General features: G+C 45.4%; 2 protein-coding genes across 4 annotated transcripts; both read right to left on the bottom strand.

The window, feature by feature from the left end:
* Positions 1–222: 222 nt before the first annotated feature.
* Positions 223–4,824, bottom strand: LOC136547095 (O-fucosyltransferase 36-like). Its single transcript, XM_066539063.1, has 3 exons — positions 3,503–4,824; positions 765–1,014; positions 223–678 (listed from the first exon to the last, which is right to left on the bottom strand). Exons 1-3 carry the CDS (start codon positions 4,762–4,764, stop codon positions 502–504), a joined length of 1,689 nt encoding a protein of 562 aa, XP_066395160.1. The 5' UTR covers positions 4,765–4,824; the 3' UTR covers positions 223–501.
* Positions 4,825–17,409: 12,585 nt separating this feature from the next.
* LOC136547096 (uncharacterized) lies at positions 17,410–20,895 on the bottom strand. 3 transcript variants are annotated; one of them, XM_066539066.1, is made up of 5 exons: positions 20,653–20,895; positions 19,163–19,331; positions 18,889–19,077; positions 18,219–18,468; positions 17,410–17,920 (listed from the first exon to the last, which is right to left on the bottom strand). In XM_066539066.1, exons 3-5 carry the CDS (start codon positions 19,055–19,057, stop codon positions 17,578–17,580), a joined length of 762 nt encoding a protein of 253 aa, XP_066395163.1. In that variant the 5' UTR covers positions 19,058–19,077; positions 19,163–19,331; positions 20,653–20,895; the 3' UTR covers positions 17,410–17,577. The 3 variants fall into 3 exon arrangements, with proteins under 3 accessions (XP_066395163.1, XP_066395162.1, XP_066395161.1); XM_066539065.1 differs by having other exon boundaries at positions 19,163–19,339; XM_066539064.1 differs by lacking the exon at positions 19,163–19,331.
* Between the last annotated feature and the right edge of the window lie 4,105 nt (positions 20,896–25,000).

Consider the following 25,000-nt stretch of genomic DNA (forward strand, 5'->3'; position numbering starts at 1 on the left):
TTAGGTTCACGGGAGTCTTTCGGGCCTGTATAGTGAATCAGCAGAGCTCTGGGCCTGCGTTGTTCTGGGCCGCAGCGAGGCCCATATCCCACCATTTTTTTACCTACAATTTGCTTCAAAAAGTAACAATCTGATGATGATGATCTGAACTGGACATGAATCAACATGGCACTATGCAAGTTTCAGTACACCAGTGACAGCAATGTTTTAAAACAATGCAAATCAAGAATTAGTACTGAACCAGAACGCTGCACCAGCGTCATCTAAATGTTAAATACTGCACAGACAAGAAACGACAGCAAAGAAAAATTTCTCAAAGCTCTTTGTATTACCTACCTGTGTAAGAATTGACACCGATCAAATCAATGGAGACGACCCCCGATACAGAGACCACTCTACCACAAATCACACTAGATGTACACACCGCCAATTTTTTTTACAGAACATACGGACATGGTGGGGGAAAATTGCAGCTATCGACCCTCCAGGGAAGTTGCCTTCTCAGTCTAACTCTGCTATGTAGTTGGGCAGCTCACCCTGGCAGAGGTACTCGTCACAGTGCGACGCTGATCCCCAGCCCCTCCGCAACCGGAAGATGTCCTCCGTGAAGGTGGACCCTGATGATCCTATGAATACGTTTGATAGTGCACAGATCGTCTTGTCAAGCATCGCGTCAACCTGAATAAGCATTACAGAAGCGCATTGTTGTTTAGTAAAATTGTCACACTCAAGATGAGAAAAACTACAAAAGACCATATATGTACCTGAGTATCTCCACCCATGTGGTTTCTGTGTAGCAAGGCATCCCATTTCTCAGAGCTGTCGTGCTCTGGCCTCTCCACAAGAGGGACTTGTCTGTCGTTGAATACAACCAAGGACTGCAGAAGATTTGTTTCGCTCTCAGCAGCATCGGTAGATAAATATATCACAGGTGCATTAGCCTTCTCAACGATTCGCAGAATGCATTCTGCCGCCTGAGGGATGGGGAAGAAGCAGCTCTCTTTCTTCACATTACTACAGGAACATCAAGAGAAAATTAGTCAAATGTCCCACAGTAATATTATCAACAGGGTTAACTGCAAATGATGCACAGACCACAAAGACTTAACTAGCAATAGCACTACACATTCCCCAGAGTATGTGCTAAATGTCGTGTCCAACCAAGCTAATATCCAAATACCAACAATATTTTTTTTTATGTGTACTGGGTACTAGTATCATACCATTTTAGACATAGAATTCAGTACACAGGCAACTAATTGTAGCACAAAACTTAAGTCCCCAACAACTGTCACCACAAGCAACAGCAAATAACATAATGAATGAGATATCTTTAAGGCACAGATCATTAATCTATCTATATATTTATATATTCCAACAAATGGGGAAAAATCATTGCATGTTCATATCCAACTAAACTGTATCACCATATAAAGTCCCCAGATTCAGTGCTAAATATCATGCCCAGCTCCAACAAGCTATATTCAAATACCAACAAGATCACTTTGTAGTTGTGATGGTCAGATTTCTAGAGTGGATGGCCAGATTAAAAAAGGTCTCATTTCTATCATAATTTTGGTGGATTGGTCAATCTGGAATCATCGCAATCGCTGCGTGTTTGATGGGATTACCCCCAACCTGAATGGTGTTCTGTTGATCATTAGAGAGGAGTTACTTCTATGGAGTCTGGCTGGGGCTAGAGGAATTTCTCATCTCCTCACTCTAGTGCCAAGTGCAAACTAGGGCTCTCTTTCTTGGTCGAGGTCAAGTCTTTTTTGTAATAGGCGAGCAATGGTTTTTTGAGTGAGGTGCGGTGTGTGTTGTTATTGTTTGGGTTTTGGGGTTTTATACCCCTTTTTCTTCTTCTTAATATACAATGATACGCTGCTCTCCTGCGTGTTCGAGAAAAAAAACTTTGTAGTTGTGATGTACCAGGTACTAGATTCATGCAGTTGCATTCGTATAGCCTATACACTGCTAGCTAATTATAGCACAATCTTAAGCACCTAATAACTGTGTCAGTAAATAACATTTAAGGCATAGCTGATAGATCTGTATATCTAACATAGCAAGGAAAAAATAATAGCATATTCAATTCACACCACTCAACCTGATGTAAATAGCCCAATAGAATTAGAAATAAGATTTTCTTAGCTTTTGATAAAGCAAATAAAGATGTTTAATAGATTATGAAACTATGAGCCACAGAACTAAAGAAGACAGCCTGATTCAGTGATCAGTATCGTCTGTATCGAATAAGCTTGATTGGCATGCAAGGTCAGTTAAAATTTATTTATGAAATAATTTGACAAACAAGAGATTTAAACATACTGACATGTCCAGCAATGCATGACTATTGTGTGTAACTATAGCTATTGAAATTTGTTTCTTCTTGAGTCACTCTAAGCCATTGATTGCTGAGTTGGTCTAGTCAAATTTTATTATCATTGGAAACAAAGTGCAGCAACCATTCAAAATTGGGCAGTTATGTTGCTGAGTTTCCTTTTATGGTCAAGACATGTGATGATGTAAAACCCAAGCCGAGCTGCTTGTGAGCTTTGTCGACCCCTTGTGACAAGCTAAAGGTAACTAATAGATGTTTCCATAATGTTATTGAGTTTTTGGAATATTGTTATAAATTGTTGAATATAGCACCACTCTGTTGTCAGACACAAGCCATTAGCATCAAGATCAGTTGGTCAGAAATGTTCAACCACAATATGAGCGTTAAAGGACCCCCATCAAAGCAAAAAGGACAAAAAACGCTGAGATTAGTTCAGGCATCATGACAGTACACAACTACACATAGTTCCAAGGGTCAAACTAGTGCAATGAATGCATATTGATATAACAAATGCCTTGAGACTTCTCAGCAACTGCACATTATGTAGAATTATCCAAGAAAACAAAGTCAACTTAAAAGACTAACAAGGATAGTGTTTCAATGCGATAGTCAATACTAGAGCAGATACCATCACTCAACATCACCGAGAATAATTAATGAAAGTAAGCTATGGAATATACTACTCTAGAGGTGGGGACCTTTGTCCCATTATCCAAAAAAAAAACTACCATATATTGGTATTGTAAATTCATTATTAAGCAGGCACTTCATTGAATAGCTTTATTAACCAAGAACAAAATAGTTTGATCAACCATGCAGATGTCAGATGCTGACTTGCAGTATAAAAATTTTCCTAGATATGAGAGAAGCATCTAGAACCAAGTCCAACCATTCTTTGTCAGAACAAGTGCCATGTGCATCACAGAAGGGAAGACCAATTGCACTGTACAAAGGAACAGAAATCATGGAATAACTAAAAGAGGATATGATTGTGACTAGCCTAGAATTCCCAAGATGTACAAAGGATGAAGCCATCTACTAGAAGAGCCTATCAAGCATAACCTTATAAAAAGTAAATGCAGCCACTATAATATGTTTGTCTCACAAAATTCACAAATAGATAATGTTCAGCAGGTTAAAAGATCTTGTGTATCTCACCAGAATTTAAGGAATCCGTGCCGTCGAAAATGCAAAGCAATATAGTTTCCTCCCAAGAAAGTCTGGACGAAGCGTTGAGCAGTGAGCAGAATGAGCCTACTTGGTTGAATCAAAGTCTTGCACTTGTGAGCCAATGGACCACCAGGTTGATTCAGCCACTCATCCTCCACATCGGCATAGAACATGTCGCCAATGGCAAGGACCTCAGCCTCTGTCGAAAACTTTGGTGCAATATCCCCAACAAATCTCTTCTTTGGCTCCTTCAGCTTCGCATCCTCTGGCCAAGCTGCCTCAATCTTGCCCAGAGAAATACCCAGTCCTTTCAGCTTCTTAATATGGTCCTCATCAAGGAAACATGGAGGCGAGGCTGCGTAGCATATGAACTGATCGATGGCCACTTTCTTCCTCTTCTCCACAAACTCCTCATAGGTGATCACAATCTTCCTCCCAATGCAATCATTAATGTGGTTGATATCAAGCACCCGATCGTACTGGTAATCCACCTTCTGGCTGGGCACCACCAGGGTACGGCCAAGAAGCGCTGCCATGAACATGTGCTTCTCCAAGCAAATCAAGTGGTTGGACATTTGCCCGGAGATGCAGATGGCTAAGAGGAACCGGTCTTTCTTGGGGTTCCACTCAATGGTCCGCCGGTTGGCCGGCAATTCCCTCTTCCTGCACCCGGCGAAAGGGAGATCGAGATCCAGGCCGTCGTCGGTCGCATTGCCGGACCCGGAGCGGTGCGAGGAGAGGAGCGCCGCTTGGATCTCGCGGTTGATCTTGATCTGGCTCTCGAGCGCGGACTGGAGATCGGAGAGCGAGATGGGCGCGGGGGCAGAGCCGTTGGTGGGGGCGGCGGTGCGGTTGAAGAGGCTGAGGAGGCCGGAGCGCTGGGAGCGGAGGAGGTAGAGCGCGTGCAGCTCGGCCTCGCGCATGCGAGAGGCCGCGGGGTCGGCGGCGGGTGCGGCGGAGGGGAGGCGGATGGAGGCCGGCAGGCGGAGGGAGGACGCGCCCCCGAAGGAGACGAAGAGGATTAGGAAGAGGAGCGGGAGGGAGACGAAGAGCACGAGGTAGCGGCGGGACCAGAGGACGCGCCCGAGGGAGGCGGCGGAGGAGGGGAGCGCCGGGCGGAGCGCGGCGACGCTGAACGAGGAGGGCGGCGAGCGGGAGCGGGCTGAGGGGGATGTGGGCTTGGCGTGGTTCTGCGGTACGAGGGTCTCGAGGTCGTCGTCCTCGTCGGAGACGGAAGGGCCGCGGTCCATGGCGGCGGAGGGGAGTGTCGGTGGGCAGTGAGCAGCGCGGGAGGGGCCGAGGAGACGTGTAGTGACAAGTGAGGTGGTGACTGGTGAGGGAAAACGGGTGGGAAGGACGGAGGGTGGATGATGGTGACAGTTGAACCAAACGGTGGCATACAGCTGGGCCAGGCCGCTCGGATGCATGCGCTCGCGTTTGGTTGGCTGGACGGATCATTGGGCCAGGTTCACACGCTACTCAAAGCATGAAAGATGCTGTATCCAGAGAAACGCCAGAATTGGTCGCATCGTGAGCCAGGCTCGCGCTGTGCAAGATTAGCATAGCTAATGACGTTATTAGCACATAATTAGTGAATATTAAGTGATTTCAAATCAAATTAAGATTGGATTAGGTAAATTAAAATTTATTATGGCATAATACCATAAGTAATTAACATTTTAGTATTTATTTTGACATATTTGTGTTACATGATTTTGTACTCATGCAGGCAACCAAACAACTTCTGTTCCGAACCAGGCTACATGCATACAAAGAACCAAACATAAGAGCCTGCATGCGATCAGCCTGGCTAGGGTGAGCCAGGCCCATGGATATGGACCAGGCTAGCTACATGCCACCAACAAAACAGGCTCCTAGTGTTTGCTACCTACAGCGTACTTACTCCTTTAATACCAATCTACCATACCATCTTGTTGTCTCTAACCACTCAAATTATGCCCTGCGTTTTCCAACTGAAATTTCAGTTTACTCAGGCTCAGTTTCATTTGACATTGAATTGGACTGACGCTGATGAGGTTATTACCCTTACCCTGAATGGCTGAATCGAGGCTTTTTTTTGTTAGTTGTCAGAGTTGATATATGAAGATCCAACAGCGTGAGCTCATTCCAAAAGGATACGGTGAACATAAATGGTGTCTTATTATTCTTCTACTAATTGAACATTAATGTTCTAGTTACTTACAAAACTCAAACTTTCATGGTCGTTGTATAATCGGAATGGTCCATGCACTAGAGTGCACTTGGGGTTTTAGGCAACAAGAAAAAGCTGTTGTTGCAGCAAACGTTAGCTGTACCTGCAATATTTCACAGAGAGAGAAAAGCGCATCTGCTGCACCGGCAGCCGCTGTAAGCTCAACGAACACCCCCAAATATCCTCATGTAAGGGGGTGTTTGGTTCTTTAGTCGTTCCTAAAATTTATGTCACATCGAATGTTTAGATACTAACAAGAAACATTAAATATAGATTAATTATAAAACCAATTACATAGATGGAGGCTAATTTCCCAGATGAATTTTTAAGTCTAATTAATCTGTCATTAGCACATATTTACCGTAGCACCACGTTGTCAGATCATGGACTAATTAGATTTAAAAGATTCGTCTTGCAAATTAGTCGCAAGTTATGCAATTAGTTTCGTAATTAATCTATATTTAATACTCCATGCATATGTCCAAATATTCGATGTGACAGAAATTTTAGTAGTTACTACAGGAACCAAACAGCCCCTAAGACTATCTTCAACAACATCACCTAAAACATAAGATATATTCCACGTTTAGGTAGCGCTACAGGTAAAGGGTTCAATACATATTTTTTGTCTTCTCCAACAACGTGACCCAAAAAAAAACGTTTTCTGTAAATGAGTCTCCAGGAGAGAGAATACTCATATTTGGGTTGTGCCTCTGCTGTACCTAAAATAGGTCTCGCATATAGGCATTCTGTTGGCGTATATATTAAGGGCAGTCGTAACGCAAGAATTTGGTGCTGATACAAGCCAAGTTGGCCGTCCAAGCAGATCGAGTTACTGAATTGGCCCGTCCCATTATGTAAGCAGAAGTGCAGTCAGTTAGCGACGGTGATCTCACAGCCTCCTCCAGCAAGCGAGGAGGCGTTTGTGCGACCGTGAGATGAGGCGCTGATGATACTTTTGATAGAGAGATACATTTACAGTACCATTTCTTCTTCTGTCACCCACTCCCACTAGGCAGTTCCCTGTTGTATTTCTTCAGGCCGGGAGTTGTTACTGAGCCAAACTAGCATACTCCGGAAAGTCAAAACACTGCCAAAATTGCACTGAGTTTTTCCCATCTCTTCGAATCTTAAGCTCAGCGGTGGGCAATAGGAGAAGTGAACAGTTTGGAGGCCCGCAGCAAGTTCCAACTGCAATAGTTGCTTTTTGGTTTGTGAGGAGATTTGTGAGGCAGCAGGCAGCAGCTACTGTCAGTTATATAAGCACTCGTGTGGGGTATATAAGATGAGATATCATCTAAGAGTCGATACGTGAGTCGATCTTATTATTGGAGGTAAACGTCTTTTATTGTTTCGTTTGTCACAGGTGGGACTGTGGGAGTATCCATTTTTGCGTATACTTTTCTGGTTACTGTAATATATATAATGGCATCAAAGTTAACCACGTAATCAATATGATCATCCACAGTGAAAATGATGGTAACTAAAAACTGAAACAAAAGCACAGGCATATCATATCATCATATATCGAAGCAACGTCGGAAACGGAGAATAATTCAAGCACCTACTTAGCACAAGAAAGTGACGCAGCTGTACTACGTGGGCGTGCGCACCTTTCAAAGATGAGGGCGAGCGGCGCGATGGCGGCGGCGGCGGCGGCGGCAACGAGGTTACGGTAGACGACCGAGGAAGACGAAGGGGCGCGTGCCAGCGTTGAGTGCTATCTTGGAGATGAACAGCGTCACCATCGTGAACACCTGCACTAGAATCATGCCCAGTGGCAGCATCTATCGCCGTCTCGAATGACCACGATGACAACGCCTTGCTGATCATCATCGCTCTAGTTGGCTTCTTCACGGCGTCCTCCTCCGCTGTTAGCTCCAAGGCGACGAAGACGAAGGGCCTCTGATCGAAAACGAGGCGTGTCTATAAAAAATCGTTTCTGTGTGTAGTGTCTCTTCCTAGCTTCGTCGACTCGCCCCCAAGGGGAAGAAGCAATGCAAGGGAAGAGGACGAGCCCCGCGTGTTGTATAGTATACTTATATAGGAAGAGGAGAGCGCATGCGTGAGACGAGTTGAGCAGGGGAGATGGGAATGGTAATGCCTAGTCCAATAGCGCGTCCCTTTTTTTTTTATTATGCTGCCTGCTTCCGTCCCTTCCTCTGCGCCGTCCGGATAAGGGTATGAGACGAGAGACCTCTCCCGCTCTACTCGTCCATCGTCCATGGCGTTCCCTGCTTCCTCTCCTTCCCCAAAAACCTACCGCCGCCACCTCCACCGCTCAAGCCCCCACGCCAACCGGACCTCCCTTGCCACTGCTCCTGCTCCGCCACCCACCCGCTAACAGCACAGGCACCGTCGCACCCACGCGTGGAGACCGCTTCTTCGGCCGTCAGATGGCCACAGAGGCCGCCGCGCGCATGCTCACGCCCGATGACGGCAATAGGCACCGCTAGCGCAAGGAGAAGCGTCGGGCCCTAGGGGCAGAAGCCCTCCGGCCTCGTCTGCTGCTACGGTTGCCCGCTGCAGACGGCGGAGGAGGCCGCACCGGGATATGTCGCATGTTGCAAGCGTATGTTTGAAGTATTTCAGATGTTTTAGAGGTATGTTGCAAGTGTTTCGTATGGATGTTGCAAAAATAGATCGCGGTGTTGCATATGTTGCAATGGTTGTACACGTATGTTGCAAACGTCTATTCCCGATATTTTATCTGTTTTTTCATACGTATGTTGCAAGTCCGTTTATCTGGATGTTGCATATGTTTCACACATATGTTGCAAATGTTTTACCTAGATGTTGCGTATGTTTGCAATGGTTTTCAAGTGTTTGCGAGTTTTTCAGACGCATGTTTTAAGTGTTTCATCTGTCTTCAGACGTATATCGCAAGTGTTGCATCTGGATATTTCAAAATTAAATCGGGTATTGCACATATTGCAATGTGGCTTGCCTAGTACAGCTGCGCTGGAGGGGTTGGGCATTACGCAGAGTGCATGTGTGGGCGCCTGGATGCGGACCTCCGTTCCGGGCGCTAGCACTGCCGTATTTGTAAAGAGAAAACAAACGAGAATGATAAAGGCATCTTAAATACAAGATTCGTTCGTTTTATACTATGATTGTTAGACTACTTGCTGTATTTGTATGCAGCAGTCTCCGTCTCCGTATCAAGATTTAATATCGATAGTCCAGCGTCTATGAAATCAGTAACGCCGTAGGTGAATCTCGTAAAGAATACATACATAATAACGACGAATAAGCAACTATAAACAAAGAACAGGATTTGGCCAACCTAACTGATTTAAATAATAATGCACCGCTCCGGTTCGCAGTTAGCATGCAGCGGCATAAAATTCTCTAATCTCTGTCTGACTGTAATCCGTTCAACATATGGTAGTGGAATGAGCATCACACGAAATTGTGTCTTGCTAATTAGCTATAATATATAGGGTTGGGCCGGTTGGCATGCAAAAATCTTTCAAAAAAAAAGGTGGCAGCTAGAAGCCAGTCGCACTAGCTAGCCCAGGTCACTCAACTATGGAACGCTCTGATAAGATGCACCAGGTTTGTCCGATCCCGGTTATATTTCTTCAATGTCGTTGCATCTGCCAGAGACGTACCAGGAAATATAGTCACGGATACCGTCCAGCCATCATCATCATCATTATTCCGTCGTGTCCTAACGTTTTTTGATCGTGTCCTAACGTTGCAACGTTCAATCCTTCCGTTGAGAAGGCTGTAGGAGCCAATTCCCTGCCTAGACATCTCCCAGCTGTCGGCGGCAGGGTAGACCTTGTTTCCGCGGATCGACGGGAACACGAGCGGAGAAACGGACAGCGCCCGTGTTTTGCCGAGGAACACGGCGCGCCCGCGGAGGCCACGGACGGGCACCGTTTCCCGCTTGTTGGCGAGGTCCACCTCGTACGTCTTGTACCCCCTGATCCAGCAGTAGGACTTGTCCTCCACCTTCCCTCGCCACTCTAGCCAGCGGTTGAGCAGCAGCAGCCTCCCGTCGCTCTCCACCAGGTGCACGGTGGTGTCCCTGCACATCAGAGACACCCTACACGTTATCGCCGCGGCCACCGCAAGCCGTGGCGCCGGCAGCTGCTGGTTGGTCGTCGTCGTTGCCTCCAACTCCAACGCCATGACGGCTCCGGCCGTGGCACAGTAGAAGCGGCCAGAGAACGACTTGGCTGAGTAGAACCACTGCTGGTCGTCGTCCACCAGCGTCCAGTGGCCGTCGCCGGGCCTGGTGACGACGAGCATCGTCGGGGTAAAGAAGGAGATCGCGAGCGTGGAGTCGTCGCCGACGAGCCCGAGGCCTGTGACCTTGAGCGCGTACGTGAGGCTGTGCTCGGAGATGTCCGCGTGCTGTAAGTTGACCTTGGATCTGCGCTCTGATCGGGGCGCTCAACCCTAATATGGTTGGTGGGCTCCTATCGTACAATACTATAAAGAAAAGTGGGGATCAGGACTCTAACTAAAAGATTGACCTGAGCCGCCGTAACCACCTACAGAGAAACGCTAATCCGATATAAAGAAGGGTGCTACCAACGACAGAAAACCCCGCCAACTCCACCGTCGCCTCTACAGTGTCACCACCAGGATGCTGTACCTCGCGTCGCTGTAGGGACTGCGACTGCACTTCATCTCTGGTTGCTGCGGACGCACTAGCTACCAAGGTACATCAACAGATGTTCTTTACCCGCTAGATCTACACCTAGAGTTTAGAACTTTCTAACAATTGGTATTAGAGCTAAGGTTGCCAGTGTGTAGATCTAGTATGGGGTAGAGCATTGAAAAAAAAATCAAAGAAAGAATAAGGGTTCGATCCATTTCGAATTGAAACCCTAACTCTAACCGAGTAAAAGAAAATGGAAAAGAGAACAGGAGGGTGGCGGGCGTCACTGACTGCCGGTCACCACCGCCACCGCACGGGGAAAGGTGCCGCACTGCCGTCTTCGCCTAGCGTCCGGTCGTTTCCAGTAAGGTTCCACTCGCGACCGAACGTGTCCGATCACGTCCGACCGGACGCAGGACCCCATCGTCCGGTCACTTCCAGTAAGCTTCCAGAGGTGGAAATTTGTGACCGGACATGATCGGACGCAGCACCAGCGTCCGGTCCTTTCTCTTCTTCTCTACTGCCACGTCAGCGGGACCGGATGCACCCATTCAGCGTCCGGTCACGAAGTGACCCAGCGTCTGGTCGAAGACCGACGCCAGCGTCTTCACTGCTTCTACTGACCAGACGTGCCGGTCTAGTTAAGGACAGCGTCCGGTCCACTTTGTGAAACCCTGTCTTTTCTATATAGGGCGCTGGTGGCACCGTCGGACTGTCCGCACTCTACGGGCGGACACTTCGCCGGTGAAGTTCTGAACCCTTGCTCACAAGTGCTAAACACAATGTGTATCACCTTTGTGCATGTGTGTTAGCATATTTTCACAATCATCTTCAAGGGTATTAGCACTCCACTAGATCCTAAATGCATATGCAATGAGTTAGAGCATCTAGTGGCACTTTGATAACCGCATTTCGATACGAGTTTCACCCTCTTAATAGTACGGCTATCGAACCTAAATGTGATCACACTCGCTAAGTGTCTTGATAACCGAAACAAAAAGGCTCCTTCAACTTATACATTTGCCTTGAGCCTTTTTTTTTCTTTACTTCTTTTCCAAGTCCAAGCACAGAAGCACTTGATCATCACAATGGCAACACCATCATCATGTCATGATCTTCATTTGCTTCATCACTTGGAGTAATGCTACCTATCTTATAATCACTTTAATAAACTAGGTTAGCACTTAGGGTTTTATCAATTCACCAAAATCAAACTAGAGCTTTCACTTGTACATGGAGTAGTATGTATATCCAACTAAGGATGCCTTGGTTGACCATGTGCCATTCGAGGTCGTGGCGCCGATCAATAGTAAGGGCACAAAGAAGTGAGAGCCAAGGCCAAACTAGCCGATGAAGCTATCAAAGAAACAATGCCTATGGGCATGGTTCACCTTGGTGATGTCATGGACAGCAGGAATATGAGATTTAATTTTCACCATCTGGAGGACAACAAAAAGTTGGATGGTTACTGCTAGGGCGTTGTTAAGATTAGAGGAGTCGGAGGACTTAGACAAAGAAATCAAACTCAAAGAGCGAGTTGGCATCCATAGTAGTGGAAGAGAATGCTAGTTGTTGGGGGTGCATTATATGTTAGGGACCCCGTTACTGTGTTCATGACCCAATTACATAGCCAAAAGGTTTGTGAGATAATGTTTAGGGCCCATTTAAAGCCTCTGAAGGGTCTTTTGTAAAAACAAAACCTATCAAAGAAAATAATGAAAACCTCCTCTCACACCTCGTCCATAAAAAGGGAGAGGGAGCTTTGACTGATCACTCGCTTGGCTCTCTTCCGTTCTCTCCCCTCCGCTCTGTTAGGTGGAAAAACAAACACTAGTGCGTCGAACAACACATGGAGTATCACGATGTGCTAGCTATGTAGATTGGAGCCAACAACAACACTCGTATTAATCTTATTAAATATATATACATGTACAACTGACGAGGTTGTATAATTGAGAATGTGAGAGTTGTGCTAATAGTTAGACAAAAATAGATGAAATTGCATTAGAGCACGACTCTGAAGGAGATGAATACTAAGTTGCACAACTTGCTGTGGAGTCGGTAACAAATGTACCTTTTATTTTCTAACACATGTGGCTATGCTACCTAGCGCGCCCGATGAGTTCCTTCGACTAATGAAAGCATAGGGGCAACCTTGCACTCTCTGGAAGGGACTGCGCCGGGAGCCGGATGGCGTCAAAGATAGGGCGCCGTGACCGAGCGCGCCGTCAGGCAGCCCCATCGCCGTGGCAGTTGCGCCATGATCAGGATCATGCTCTGCCACGGGCGCTTCACGATCAAAGTCATCCGCTGCGGCGGCGGCTCCACAGTCACGATCGTCAGGATTGTCCTCATCCGACTCCGTGCGATGAGTGCCGGGATGACTGGGACGGATACGAACCATGGGACGTGGGACGCGGAGGAGGGAGGACGCTAGGCCACCGCCGAGCCTTGTGGGACTCTGACCTCCGCCGCCGCCATCGCTACTGGTACCCTCCAACTCTGACGCGGTCTCTCTGCTACGCCTAGTCGCCTACGTTGACTATGGCGCGCGGTTGAAAGTAGTAGTCAAGTCAAATCGGACAGCCAGGTAGCACCGTAGCAGCTCATGCTACAAAGGTCATACGAATTTACAAGGGGCAGCCATGTGGGCACGCAGCGCAGCCCAGAGACTTGTTTCTTTTTCGTTAAGTTAGGATTGGATGTCATATATGAAATTAAGCTTTCAACTAGTGAGAATTGGAAACAGAAAAATTAAGCTATGTGACTTATTTATCTCTCTTGACATAAAAGAATATATATATATATATAAAAAAAGAGCTCGTTTGGTCATTGAAGTTTTGTGCCCTTTGAAATAGTTGGCTGCCAAAATCTCGGCAACCAAGCCGTCCAAGTTGACGGAAGATTAGCAAACTTGCAGATCATTTAGACTATGTTTTAACATTTTTCTTGCAGAAGTTTGTGCTATGGAGGAATCTGCATGTTTGTTCACAGCTCTTCTGTTTTTTATCCTGACATTACAAATGTTTTTGTTAGTTGGGATTATCATTTGGTACTAATATAGTAGTACATAAAAAGGGAAAGGGGATGCCAATGGTGGAATGTTACCGTTCTCTTTAGGTTCAGCTGAAGTAGAGCAAAGGCCAATAAAGTGGCGGAGTGTAATGAATTGTCCAAATTATTCACAAAAGCTAACACCGCTAATATCGTTAAGGTGACAAGCTGGAGCAGCATCTCATGTGTTGAGTGCTTAGGTCAGTCTCAACGGGGAGGCTCCAATGGTTGTTTGGTTGATGCTTGCCAATTGCAAGGCACAATAAAAAGGAATAAAGTCGAAGAATGCAGTGTGGGTGACATGATGCACCAGAGCACGATCACGACATGGCCCTGGAAACTTCTGGCTACATGTTCAAATCATCTTGTTTGATAAGTACGACAATCAGCACAATAGTTCCTTTTGAGTATAACTCATATCACTGCCCGCATACAGAAGCAAGAAACATGATACCGGTCATGGAGTCTACAAAATATATGAAAACACGTTACTATCAGACTATCAGTGAGCTATTAGTCTTCTGTTTGTGTGTTCTGAGACCAAGCTGCTTTTCTTTCTCCTCTGTTTCGTCCCAAGCCCAGGCTTTGGAGCTAAAAAAAATTGCAACACTTGGCTCCTTCATCAATCATCAGCTCAGGCAGCCAATGGTGGATTTGCGTAGGCCAGCGTGTGGCAGGTGTTAGACGACCAGACCATTAGAAGCCAAACCAGTCAGCAACGCTTGTGTTGTGCACAACTGGACAAAAAACGCGCAGGACCTGTCCTAAATCCAAATGCTCCCGAGTCCTAACTAACCCTGCAACCCAATCCACGAACGATTGGATAAAGTTTCACCATCTGCAGTAGTGCAGTCAGAGTCCGACAGAGTGTGAGCTCTTAGGTGGCAATATCCAATTGGCTCTTCTGTGGCAGGAGTACGTACTAGTTGTTTCTTGAATCGTGAACTGCTTACCCGGCGAAAGGAGAAGATGAGGAAACCAAGCAACAAAGGAGAGAAGACTCTTCAAGCCTCGTCTCTATTTAACTCTCTGGTGGGAAAAAAATGTTCTGATCAAAGAATCCATGGTGGAGGTGGAATTTCGGGTCAATAGTAAGTGTCGGAGTTGGATTGGTTCTTGGCGCAAAAGCAAGAGCAAAGATCATATCTCTATCCGTATCCTATAGCTTTGGTAGCCCGCAGAACAGGAGGTGTAAAAAGGGGGAAACAAGGGTTGGGTGGTACAGGAGGCAGTGAAATCCAGCCAAATCTCTTGTGGACGCAATTTTTCTTGCCGATTGCCGGTGCGTAAGATCCTAGCTGAATCCGTAGGACGGGCGCTAATCGGAGGAACTTGCATCGATTCTTGCGTGCTGACTGTACCGGCAAGGCGGCAAGATAAGAGGTGAGTTCTCCTGTGATAGCTTGTCAAATCCTCAGAATTCAATCGATCCCCTCCTCGGCTCAACCATGGTTGTTTCGTTGGTGCTTGCCGATTGCAGGGAGCCAGGGACGGTGTTTGTGGAATTGCCTCCTTGGAGGCGGCTGGCGAGAGGGAGCAAGGATGACGATGACGTGGGGGCTCGCTGCCTGCATCGTGGACATGGTGTGGGCGGTGCTCACCGGCTGGGTGTCCACCTGCCTGGTCATCGCCAACGAGGTCGCCCGCGGCATGCGCAGTGGCGAGATCGGCCCATTCGTTGTCGGCTGAGTTATTCGATCGGCTTACATGGCTCATTCGTTCCTGCATTTTAGGTCAGTGGTAAGGTCAGGTCTTCCTTACCTCTGAATTGAGAAGATTATCAAACTTGCAGATCATTCAGACTCTTTTAAACCTTTTTCTTGCGCAAGTTCGTGCAATTGAGGAATGTGCATGTTTTTGTTCACAGCTCTTCTGTTTTTTTTATCCTGACATTAGAAATGTTTTTGTTAGTTGGGATTACCATTTAGTACTAATATAGTACTTAAAGGGAGAGGAAATGTTAATGGTGGAATGTTACATTTCTCTTTAGGTTCAGCTGAACGAGAGATCATGATTTTCCTTCCCCAAAGAAACAAAAATAACGGAAATAGATGTCGTGATCATGTAGTGTTGTAGTGTTATTTATCATACTGGAATGCTACTTGCATGATTTTTGGGTATTCCTTTACTCGTGATCTGGTGTGGTTCATGAGGACAAAATAAAATGGTACAGTTAGGGAATCCTCTATTCATCGTATTGTCAGTTATTCTTGTTTATCGCCAAATCCAATGGATGGGAATTAACCTCTAGTTTTCATTTGCGTTGGTAATGAAGTGTCCAAATTATTTACAAAAGCTAATATTAGTTAGCTACTAAGCTTCCGAGGCTAAAGAACACCATATTTTGTTCCCTCAAAACATAAGTATTGGTTTCAGTGTAAGGACTGGGACAGTATCACCTCTACATCCGCAGTGTGTTAATTGAATCCTAATTGACCTAAAAATAAACACTTCTTTCTCTGACTTCCAGTGGAAGTAGCTGAAACCGCTATTCCTGGATATAAACTAGTTTCAACATATGTGCAGTGGCGGAGGACTCGGTAGGGCGAGGTGTGGCCCTCGCCATACCTCAGCTCCGCCGTGTATGCCCCTGCAAATTGCTGGACGCCATCCCGGTGCTTTGTAGTCTAGTTAATTAATATAGCCATTCATATGAACACTGTTGGAGGCCTGGTGCTGCCGCCTTAGCCCTGCAAGCTGCAGGATGCTAAGATCACACGAAGTCACAAACCTATTTAATTTTCTTTTCGTTCAGTTGTTTATTATTTAATTATTCTTTATTCAACCGAGAGCACCGATAATGAACCCTGCTGCCTCTTGATTAATTGTTGTTTGTTCATTACTATTCAGTTTACGCTATGCCATACGTCAAATATATTTCGTCCTCCGCTATTTCGTCCTCCGCCACTGCATATGTGCTGAGGCAATCTTTATATTTCATACAGCGCAGTTATGCGTTTGATGGTTTTTGCCATGGTCCAGTGGTTGTATGAAAGATGTCTTCATTATAGCTTGAGCATTCTTTCACGACCAATTTCATTTCACTGTGGTGTTTGCATGGCAATAATGTCAACACGAAGGCACTATGTTTCTTTCCCTTTGTTGCTTCTTAAGTCTTCTTACGACTTTATCTAATGATCTTTCTCTTGTTGCAGATAATGTATTTTTCGTCCCTGTATATTTCATACACAGCATTATGCTGTACAGAGAACATAGATTGGATGGCTTCGGCCTTAAGAACTGGAGGATGACTTTCTTTTGTTTCTAGGATTTTTTAGTTGTGATCATCTTGCAAGTGATTGTGCAATCACACAAGAACATGTGTTGTACTTTCATACGTCAAGAGATTGTCCTGTAAAATTATTCAAAACTGAATTCGCATATTTAATATTTTCTGTTCTTGAAAATGGTCTGGGGACTCCAGTTTCTACTGATGTGAGCATCTTTTTCTGAAATCCCGACACTGGCTCCAATTCTGCAAGCCATTGCACTACCTTACACCATGCGCTCTGCACTCCCACGAACTGTTTCTGAAGAAGACACTACATATAAATCGCCTATCTGAACTCTGAAAGAACATCGATTCAGAAATTGGAAAAGATGGAAGCTTCCAAAAGCCTAAGTAATTGATTCATGTCGATGAACAATATGAATTCTTGGGCTTTAAAAAAACAAACGAAGAATGATCCATGCTTTTAGATCCATTTTGGTAGGAACTGCTAGATCTCATAAATTGTCTTTCATCACAGTCATCAATTAGTCGTTTTGAGCCAATTGTTAATCTGTTATGTTATGTTCAATGGAACCTGACAAGTAACTCCGTAGCCAAATGATGATCATAGAAAATGTGCACTAATCTGTCTACGCAGGTTTATTCAGCTATAAACCCCAACTAACAAACTCACGTGCTTGAAAAGGAGGCTCAGATGATCAATCAACGAAAGGGGAAAAACTCAACACCTTGAGATGTTAACCCATGTTTCTTCGAAGTGATAAAACATAAAAAAAAATATGTGACATCACAACACTGTATTATAAGAACCATGGTCCATTTCTACACGATATCGAGATTTCCATACAATACAGGTTTCAAGTTACAGCAACAATCTGCTAGCTCATTTCAGGGCACAACCGTTGTGCACATTTTTCTGTTCTGCTAGCAGCAACATCACTCATTCACTCTCATCTTCGGCTTTTGTGATCGCAGCGATGGCCATGTTTGTATTTCTTCTTGTCCTTCTTTTTCTCTCTGTTATCTTTTTTCTCCGACTTCTTTTTCTTTTCCTTTTTACTCAGTGGTTCAGAGCTTGATGCCCTTCCATCCAAAGTATCCTTATGCCAATGACCCTCAGGAGACTTGGATCTCAAAAATGAAGGCTTCCCTGGGCCTTGTACTCGGTGTTCCCATTTTTCTTCCACACGTATGTCAGGACTAAGTCCGTTGTCCTGATGACAGGACAAAGAATCAAGGTACGGACCAGGCTCGTCCATCCTAGAACCAACAGCCCCACGTCCTCGCTTTGCCCTAACAGAACAGCAACAATAAACATGTCAGCAACAATATGCTGATAGGTAACACAAGGAAAATAGTTAACAGTCTGACAGGTTTGCAGCATAAATAAATTTAAATATACCACATAATAGGATACCAGCACTAATCAATAGATAATGTGGTATTATCAAAGAGATACACAGATTGCACGATTTTTCATATAACAGAAGAGTAAAAATAATAATTTAGTTATATTATATGACAGGTATTACATCAAGAAATAAATGGATATTTCTCGCATAAAAGAAAATAAATAAATATCCTAACTGACCTTGAATGAAGAAATTTTTCAATCTCATCATCCCTGAGACCATCCTCCTGGTCTGAGTAAGAATTATTATAAGTGGTCCCTTCTTGTTCGACCCTTGAGCTGGAGCTATGGTTTCTCAATTCACTTTTGCGCTTGCCTCTAAAATCATCACGATCGTTACTTCTGCTACTTCTGCTTTTCATCTTTGACTCTAACTCCAGTTCCTTTTCCCTGGCACGCCACATTTCATTGACCTCCACAACACGGTTTGCTGCAGGACAAACAGCGTATTTCAACTCAGAACAATGTACGAACATGCTACTTGATGCCATTAAGAAAATAGTGAAATGGGGCCAGTATACTTTTACCCAAGAACATAAGGTCAATACAATACAGGAGCCAAGTTCAATTTTTTTTTATATGACTAAAGTGTTTTTTTCTACGTTGATTAGTTATGTCATTAAAAATTGGTGACATGGGGCCTGATGGCCAGTATACTTTTTCTTCCCCAAGAAAAGAAGGTCACTGTACTCACAAGAGCCAAATTCAATTTTTTTACAGGATTACATGACTCTAAATGTTTTTTTCTAATGTTGATCTGTTCCACAGGACCTCCAAAAACATAGAAAATATTGAAATTGAGTGACAACAACGATTCAGTAAACTAAAGATACAGCTGCACAATGCTAACCTTGCTGAACTCCACGAACTGTGGCTATGAGGAACCGTGAGTTTGGACGATGCCTAACATTAGGTTTTTGAAGATATGCATGAACACCTTCCCTGTCAGCCTCTAACTGCAATCTCCGAGCCTCTTCAATTAGCAAAGAAGCGAGACGATTCTCTGTCTCCAGATCCATTGTCTAACTCCAAGCAACAGCTGGCAATCCAGAAATGAAATCTTTAGTAATTCGAAAAATAAGATAACATTAAAAGCAGTAAATAAAAAAATATTGGCATATTACTCCATGTTAGAGCAAGAAGGGCAGGCCTGGTGCAGTGGTGAGAGCTGTCTCGCTGAGTCACCAGGTCGTGGGTTCGAAGCAGCCTCTCCGCAGATTTTGCGGGGGGAAGGCTTGCCTCGATTTTTCCCTTCCCCAGACCCCACTCATGTGGGAGCCTCCGGCACTGGGTCTGCCCCCCTTTAATGTTTGTTAGAGCAAAAACAAGGAACTTCTAGATTTCCATCATATAATCGATAACAATGTCTTGATCTCTACTATTTCGCTCAGGCATAGGGGTAATGTGACCACGCCGCTAGGGCAATAAAAGAACATATTTCTATAGCATAAAGCCAAATAATTTTGTACACCATGCAAAAGTATTGGATATCATTCAGTCATTAATCAAGGTGCAAATGTGTAGGATTCAAACAGTCTTATTAACCAAAAAGTAGCGTGGCATGGTTGATGCATAGATCTGGAGTTCTGGACCATGGACGGCAACAGTAGTTGCAAAGGAACTGTACAGGATAATTTTTGGTGTAAGCTAGGTCGGTTATCAGGTTATGTACTAATGTGAACACCACAAATATGACTTTACTAATGATCCAAACATACATGGGATCCAGTACATCTCACCCAAAATAATTATAACATGAACACTAAAAAATAGATATTCCTAAAATAGTTCACAATGAGCAATTATAGAATACAAAGTGTCTCCTATATATATGCTATCTCTCCCTATAAAATAATTTATCAGCCAAAAAGATTCCTCTAAAACTGTGCATCAATGAGTCAAGAATGAAAGTACCAAATGTAATTGAGTATTTCTTAAGAAATAATTCTTAAACAAGAAACCTAGGGAAAACACAAAGTTTTACTAGTGTCATAAAGATCAGAGATACAATTGCGTTGTTTGAACAGGAAAGATACAATTTTACCACCATGGCATGACTTAATGTGGCACAGGGTTTAATTTGAGACGTCCAAATTTTGGGAAATAACTAATACTAGTAGTGCGAGATTGAGACAAAAGAACAGTTGTGGTCAAGCAATGCATGGAAGGATGGATGAATTAATAAGCAATCTGTCACGAAATGTCAACAGGCATGGAGAACTACACACAATCCACCCAACATAAACTAAATTCTCGCATTTTGGAATAATTCTTAAACTGATTCTTTCAGACTTTTGACTATGTACCGAACTAGTAAACATCAGTACCCATAGAGCATGCCTATCCTATATGTAAGATGATGGAGCACCGCAAGAACAATGTGTAACCAAGAGCACAGCAAGCCGTGGGGATCCAGTTGAACCCCAAATTTTAATTGCTCCGCAAGAATTTACTTTGTATCCACGCAGTAAAGAAACACGCAACAAATTGTGCGAAATATAGCAGGAAAGATCTGGATTCGATTCCTCAGAGGTCCCAGCATAAAAAGATCCCAGAAACAGGAAGCACGATCCGTCGAAGCAACCAAACCAAATTAGGGTTCCTTGGTCCTTACCAGATAGAGATGGAGAAGAAACCGATCCAAACCCCCGGACAGATCCCCTTGCCGCGCCGATCCACTCGCACGGAGGAGACGAAGACGACGAGGACGCCCGCGAGAGAGGAATCGCTTCGATTGTCGGCGGTCAGGCGTCGTGTTCCGCTCCAACGGAAGGAGCGGAAGCACCCTCGGCCAGGGAGGCTGCTCGAGGGGAGGGGGGCTGTTAGAAAAGAAGAACAGTAGAAAACACGGCAGCCACGAGAACAAATCTTCACTATACTCGATGATGTTACAATATCCCAAGACAATGACCTACGGAAAGTATATATATATAGATAGAAAATTATAATAGGTGATGGCCCCCGCACCCTCCGAGACGCGATATGGAAACATGATGGGCTAACTTCAGTCTCCGCTTCGCTTCGGCCTAAGCCTTCCAGCGACAGGCCTCGCTTCGCTCTGGTAGAAGTTAGTCTTTATCTTGTACATAACTGAATTTAGATCACAACTTAACAAACTCCACCTTGAGATAAATTCCTTCCTGTAGCATAAATGAACCTTCATCGTGAAATAACAAAAAAATACTTTTGATGTCAAATAGCCTCTTGGGCTAAACAATTATACCAACTAAGTTTGAGCAAGCAACAGGAACTGGCTTTGTCAATATATCAGCTTACCTTATGCGACAACATCGCGAACATAATAGTATTTGATATCAATGCGCTTCGTTCTCTCATAGAACATCTGATCTTTAGTAAGACATATAGCACATTGACTATCACAAAATAAATTAATGCAAGAATCATCTCCACAAAAGCTCATCAAACAAATATTTCAACCAAACTGATTCTTTACATGTTTCAGCAGCAGCCATGTATTCTGCTTCGCTTCGGCCCAAGCCTCCCGGCGACGGTCCTCGCTTTGTTCCGACAAAAGTTAGCCTTTATCTTGTATATAACTGAATTTGGATCACAACTCAACAGGGGGCGAACGGGCTAAGGAGGGGCGGATGGAGCACGCGCGTTCTTTCTCGTCGCTGCGGCGCCGCGGGGGAGAGGGGATAGGAATCGATAGGACGGTTGAAGAGGACTTCGTTGGGTACAGGGGTAGCAGGCCCAGTTCTGCGGGCGCGGACTTCGCATTAGTAAGTTGTTTTTGGTTCGCTTTTAAAAGCGTGCGCAATGTTGTTCTGACCACTGCCACTGCCTCGTTTTACGCTATTGAAAGCTCTAGTTTAGTTTTAGTGAATTAATGAAACCCTAAGTGCTAACCTAGTTTATCAAAGTGACCATGAGATAGGTAGCACATTTTAAGTGATGAAGCAAATGAAGATCATGACATAATGATGGTGATGCCATGGTGATGATCAAATACTTGGACTTGAAAAGAAGAAAGAGAAAAACAAAAGGCTTAAGGCAAATGAATAAATGGTAGAAGTCATTTTGTTTTAGTGATCGAGACACTCAGTGGGTGTGATCACATTTAGGATCAATAGTCGTACTATTAAGAGGGGTGAAACTCGTATCAAAATGTGTGGGGGTATTAACCCCTATACCCTTACGGCTAGGCTTGGGTCGGCCCGGTCTAGGGGGTCCGGTCCACTAGAAGACGACGCGCGGCTCGGCCGATCTACTCGGAGTCCCGCGCAAAGAGCCAAGACAGACTTGGAGATCAAGCAAGATCCTGGTCGGTTAGAATAGAAATCCTTATCTGGCCACCTATGGCAATTGTAACCGGTTATGATTAGTTTCCAGATCTATAACCCTACCCCCCGACTATATAAGGCGGGCAGGGGACCCCTCTAAAAACATCTCTCATTGACATACAGCAATACAATCAGACGCATGACATAGGTATTACGCCTTCACGACGGCCGAACCTAGATAAAACCTCGTGTCTGTTTTACGTTACCATCTTGTTTGTAGCTTGCGCATCTGTCTACCGACAATCTACTACCTTAGGCATACCCCTAGGTAGACTACCGATCATATTTCATCGACAGTGACGCGCCAGGTAGGGGGTATGCGTACTGCTCTCTAGGCGAACAAGATGGTCATCATCCCCGGTTCTGTGGCTACGCCGAACGGCCTCATGTTCACCATCGGTCAGATCACCTAGACCACTGGCTCCGATGACTCTATCGCCATGACCACGAAGGAGGCGCAGATTCAATCTGCGTCGACCGCTGATTCACCTACATCGGCTACGACTCTGACCACGATGGATCTAGCTCCAGCCACGTTAGCATCATCTTCAGCCACGTCGACAACCCGTCGTCCGCTTCCTCGCTACAAAGGGAGGCAGATCGACAGCACCGACCTACTCGACTCCATCGATCAGGTCGGCACCAAACTTGCTGAAACCCTAGCTCTGGTAAGTTCAATTCAAAGTCAACCTAATGAGCAGGTAACCACTACCCACAACAGATCTACCCAACCAGCTCGGGCCAGTTGTCCTACATGACTCGGTACGGATCTCGTAGTCACATCTACTCCTGAAGGGCGCTCTGTTCGCCGCCGGCTAGCCCCCGCGATGGGTCTCTAGCTCTCCGAGTACGAAGCCTCGATGGAGAACTACCAGGCCCAGCCCTATGGCCTGCACAACTTCATCGACATGGTCTGGATTGAGGATTATCAAGAAGAATCCATCCACATAGTTCGAGAGGGTGGCTCAAGCTCCTCGTCCGACATCGCATCTAATGCCTCCATCCACACCGAGCTCCGGCATCATGATGATGAAGGCATTGAATACGATCTGGATATCCCAGACCACGCCCCGGGGTTCCCACGATTCTCATCCTTCCCACCAAGGCGAGGGGACTTAATCAACGTTGTCAGTAATGACGAACCACCGGCAGTTGGTGAAACAGAACAAGAAAGGCTAGCACGCGAAGCACGCAATATTGACCGGTTTAATCGTTGACAAATCGAAGCCGAAGCAGAAGAGAAGGCCCAACGTATAAGGGTCCAGCCATGCGACCTTAACAATGCCTTTGATAGGGTGGGGGACAAGCAGGTCTTTAGGACTCCAAGCACCAACGTAGCTGTTGCTATGGTGACAATGCAACGACTACCCAATACCCCAAAAACCTAGGCGGTTCGTGATGATATACAAGCTTACCTGATGGCTGCTATAGCTCAGACCGCAGAGATTGTAAATCAAGCCCGGGCTTCATCCATCTCAGTCGAATCAAGCCACAGCCACCAGTACTCAAGTCGCTCATAGCCACCCAACCAACGTGGCTCACGCAACAACGACCCATCAGACAATCGTCAAGGCAGAAACAGTGGCCATGATGGTGGTCGGAATGATAACCGCCGTGACTACCGGGACGACAACCGCTGAGACAACCGCGATAATCGTTGTGATAACCGCGGTCGCAGGGTCAACTAGGGTGGCAACCAGGATCGCCGTGATGGCAATAACGATCTCTGCCATTACCTCGGAGAACGTGATCTGCGCGATCGCATTAACCAAAGAGCCAACGACCGTGCATTCCACGAAAGCTATCACCGTATGGAATATGATACTACCCACGGCCCTCTGGGTTTGAAGCAGTTTACTCCACACCTTCGCCAAGTCATATGGCCCAAGAACTTCAAGCTCAAAAAACTTCAGAAGTACGACGACAAGGAAAACCCTGAATTATGGGTCATGCTCTACGAAACCGCGTGCAGATTAGCCATGGCTGATGAGCACATCATGTCTAATTACTTCCCAGTCATCGTCGGCCACGTAGACCACCAATGGCTAGTTAGCTTGCCGACAAACTACTTTGATTCTTGGTAGGAGCTCAAGCAAGCATTCATCAATAACTTCATTGCTACTTGCGAGCAACCCGGCAACAAATATGATCTGCAGCGGATTCGAGATCGCAAAGATGAGCCACTACGTGAGTACGTCCGTGGAGATGCGCATCAAGGTCCTGTCAATCTCAAACAACGAGGCAATCAAGGCTTTCATCACTGGTCTCTGCTTCCACGATGCCCTAAGGCACAAGCTCCTCCGCAAGAGACCTAAATCAGTCACAGCGCTCCTAGCCACTGCTAAAAAATATGCGGATGCCGATGACGCTAAAAAGATAATTATCGAAGAAGCAGCAAGAGTTCCATGCTCCGACCACCCCCCACATCACGATGACTACCGCGGTAACCATGGTCGGAACGACAATTTTGATCACCGCAACCAGCGCAACGATTCCCGCGACCATCGTGACCAGCGTAATCAGCGGCGTAATCGCCGTGACGATTATAGGGGCAAGCGTGCTCAGAAAGACAATGGCGAGGTCAACACCATTAAAAAAGGTGGTGGACATCACAACTACAAAGATGACTATACCAAAGCATTGATAGGACCCTGCCAG

The sequence above is a fragment of the Miscanthus floridulus genome, chromosome 3 (assembly GCF_019320115.1).
Source record: "Miscanthus floridulus cultivar M001 chromosome 3, ASM1932011v1, whole genome shotgun sequence".
Classification (NCBI taxonomy): Eukaryota; Viridiplantae; Streptophyta; class Magnoliopsida; order Poales; family Poaceae; genus Miscanthus; species Miscanthus floridulus.

Coding starts and splice junctions, on each gene's coding strand:
- LOC136547095 (XM_066539063.1), bottom strand. CDS start 4,764: ATGGACCGCGGCCCTTCCGTCTCCGACGAGGACGACGACCTCGAGACC. Junction 1,015..3,502: donor CACGGATTCCTTAAATTCTG/GTGAGATACACA, acceptor ATGTTCCTGTAG/TAATGTGAAGAAAGAGAGCT. Junction 679..764: donor ACATGGGTGGAGATACTCAG/GTACATATATGG, acceptor ATGCTTATTCAG/GTTGACGCGATGCTTGACAA.
- LOC136547096 (XM_066539064.1), bottom strand. CDS start 19,057: ATGGATCTGGAGACAGAGAATCGTCTCGCTTCTTTGCTAATTGAAGAG. Junction 18,469..18,888: donor AGTTCGTGGAGTTCAGCAAG/GTTAGCATTGTG, acceptor TTTGTCCTGCAG/CAAACCGTGTTGTGGAGGTC. Junction 17,921..18,218: donor GAAAAATTTCTTCATTCAAG/GTCAGTTAGGAT, acceptor CTGTTCTGTTAG/GGCAAAGCGAGGACGTGGGG.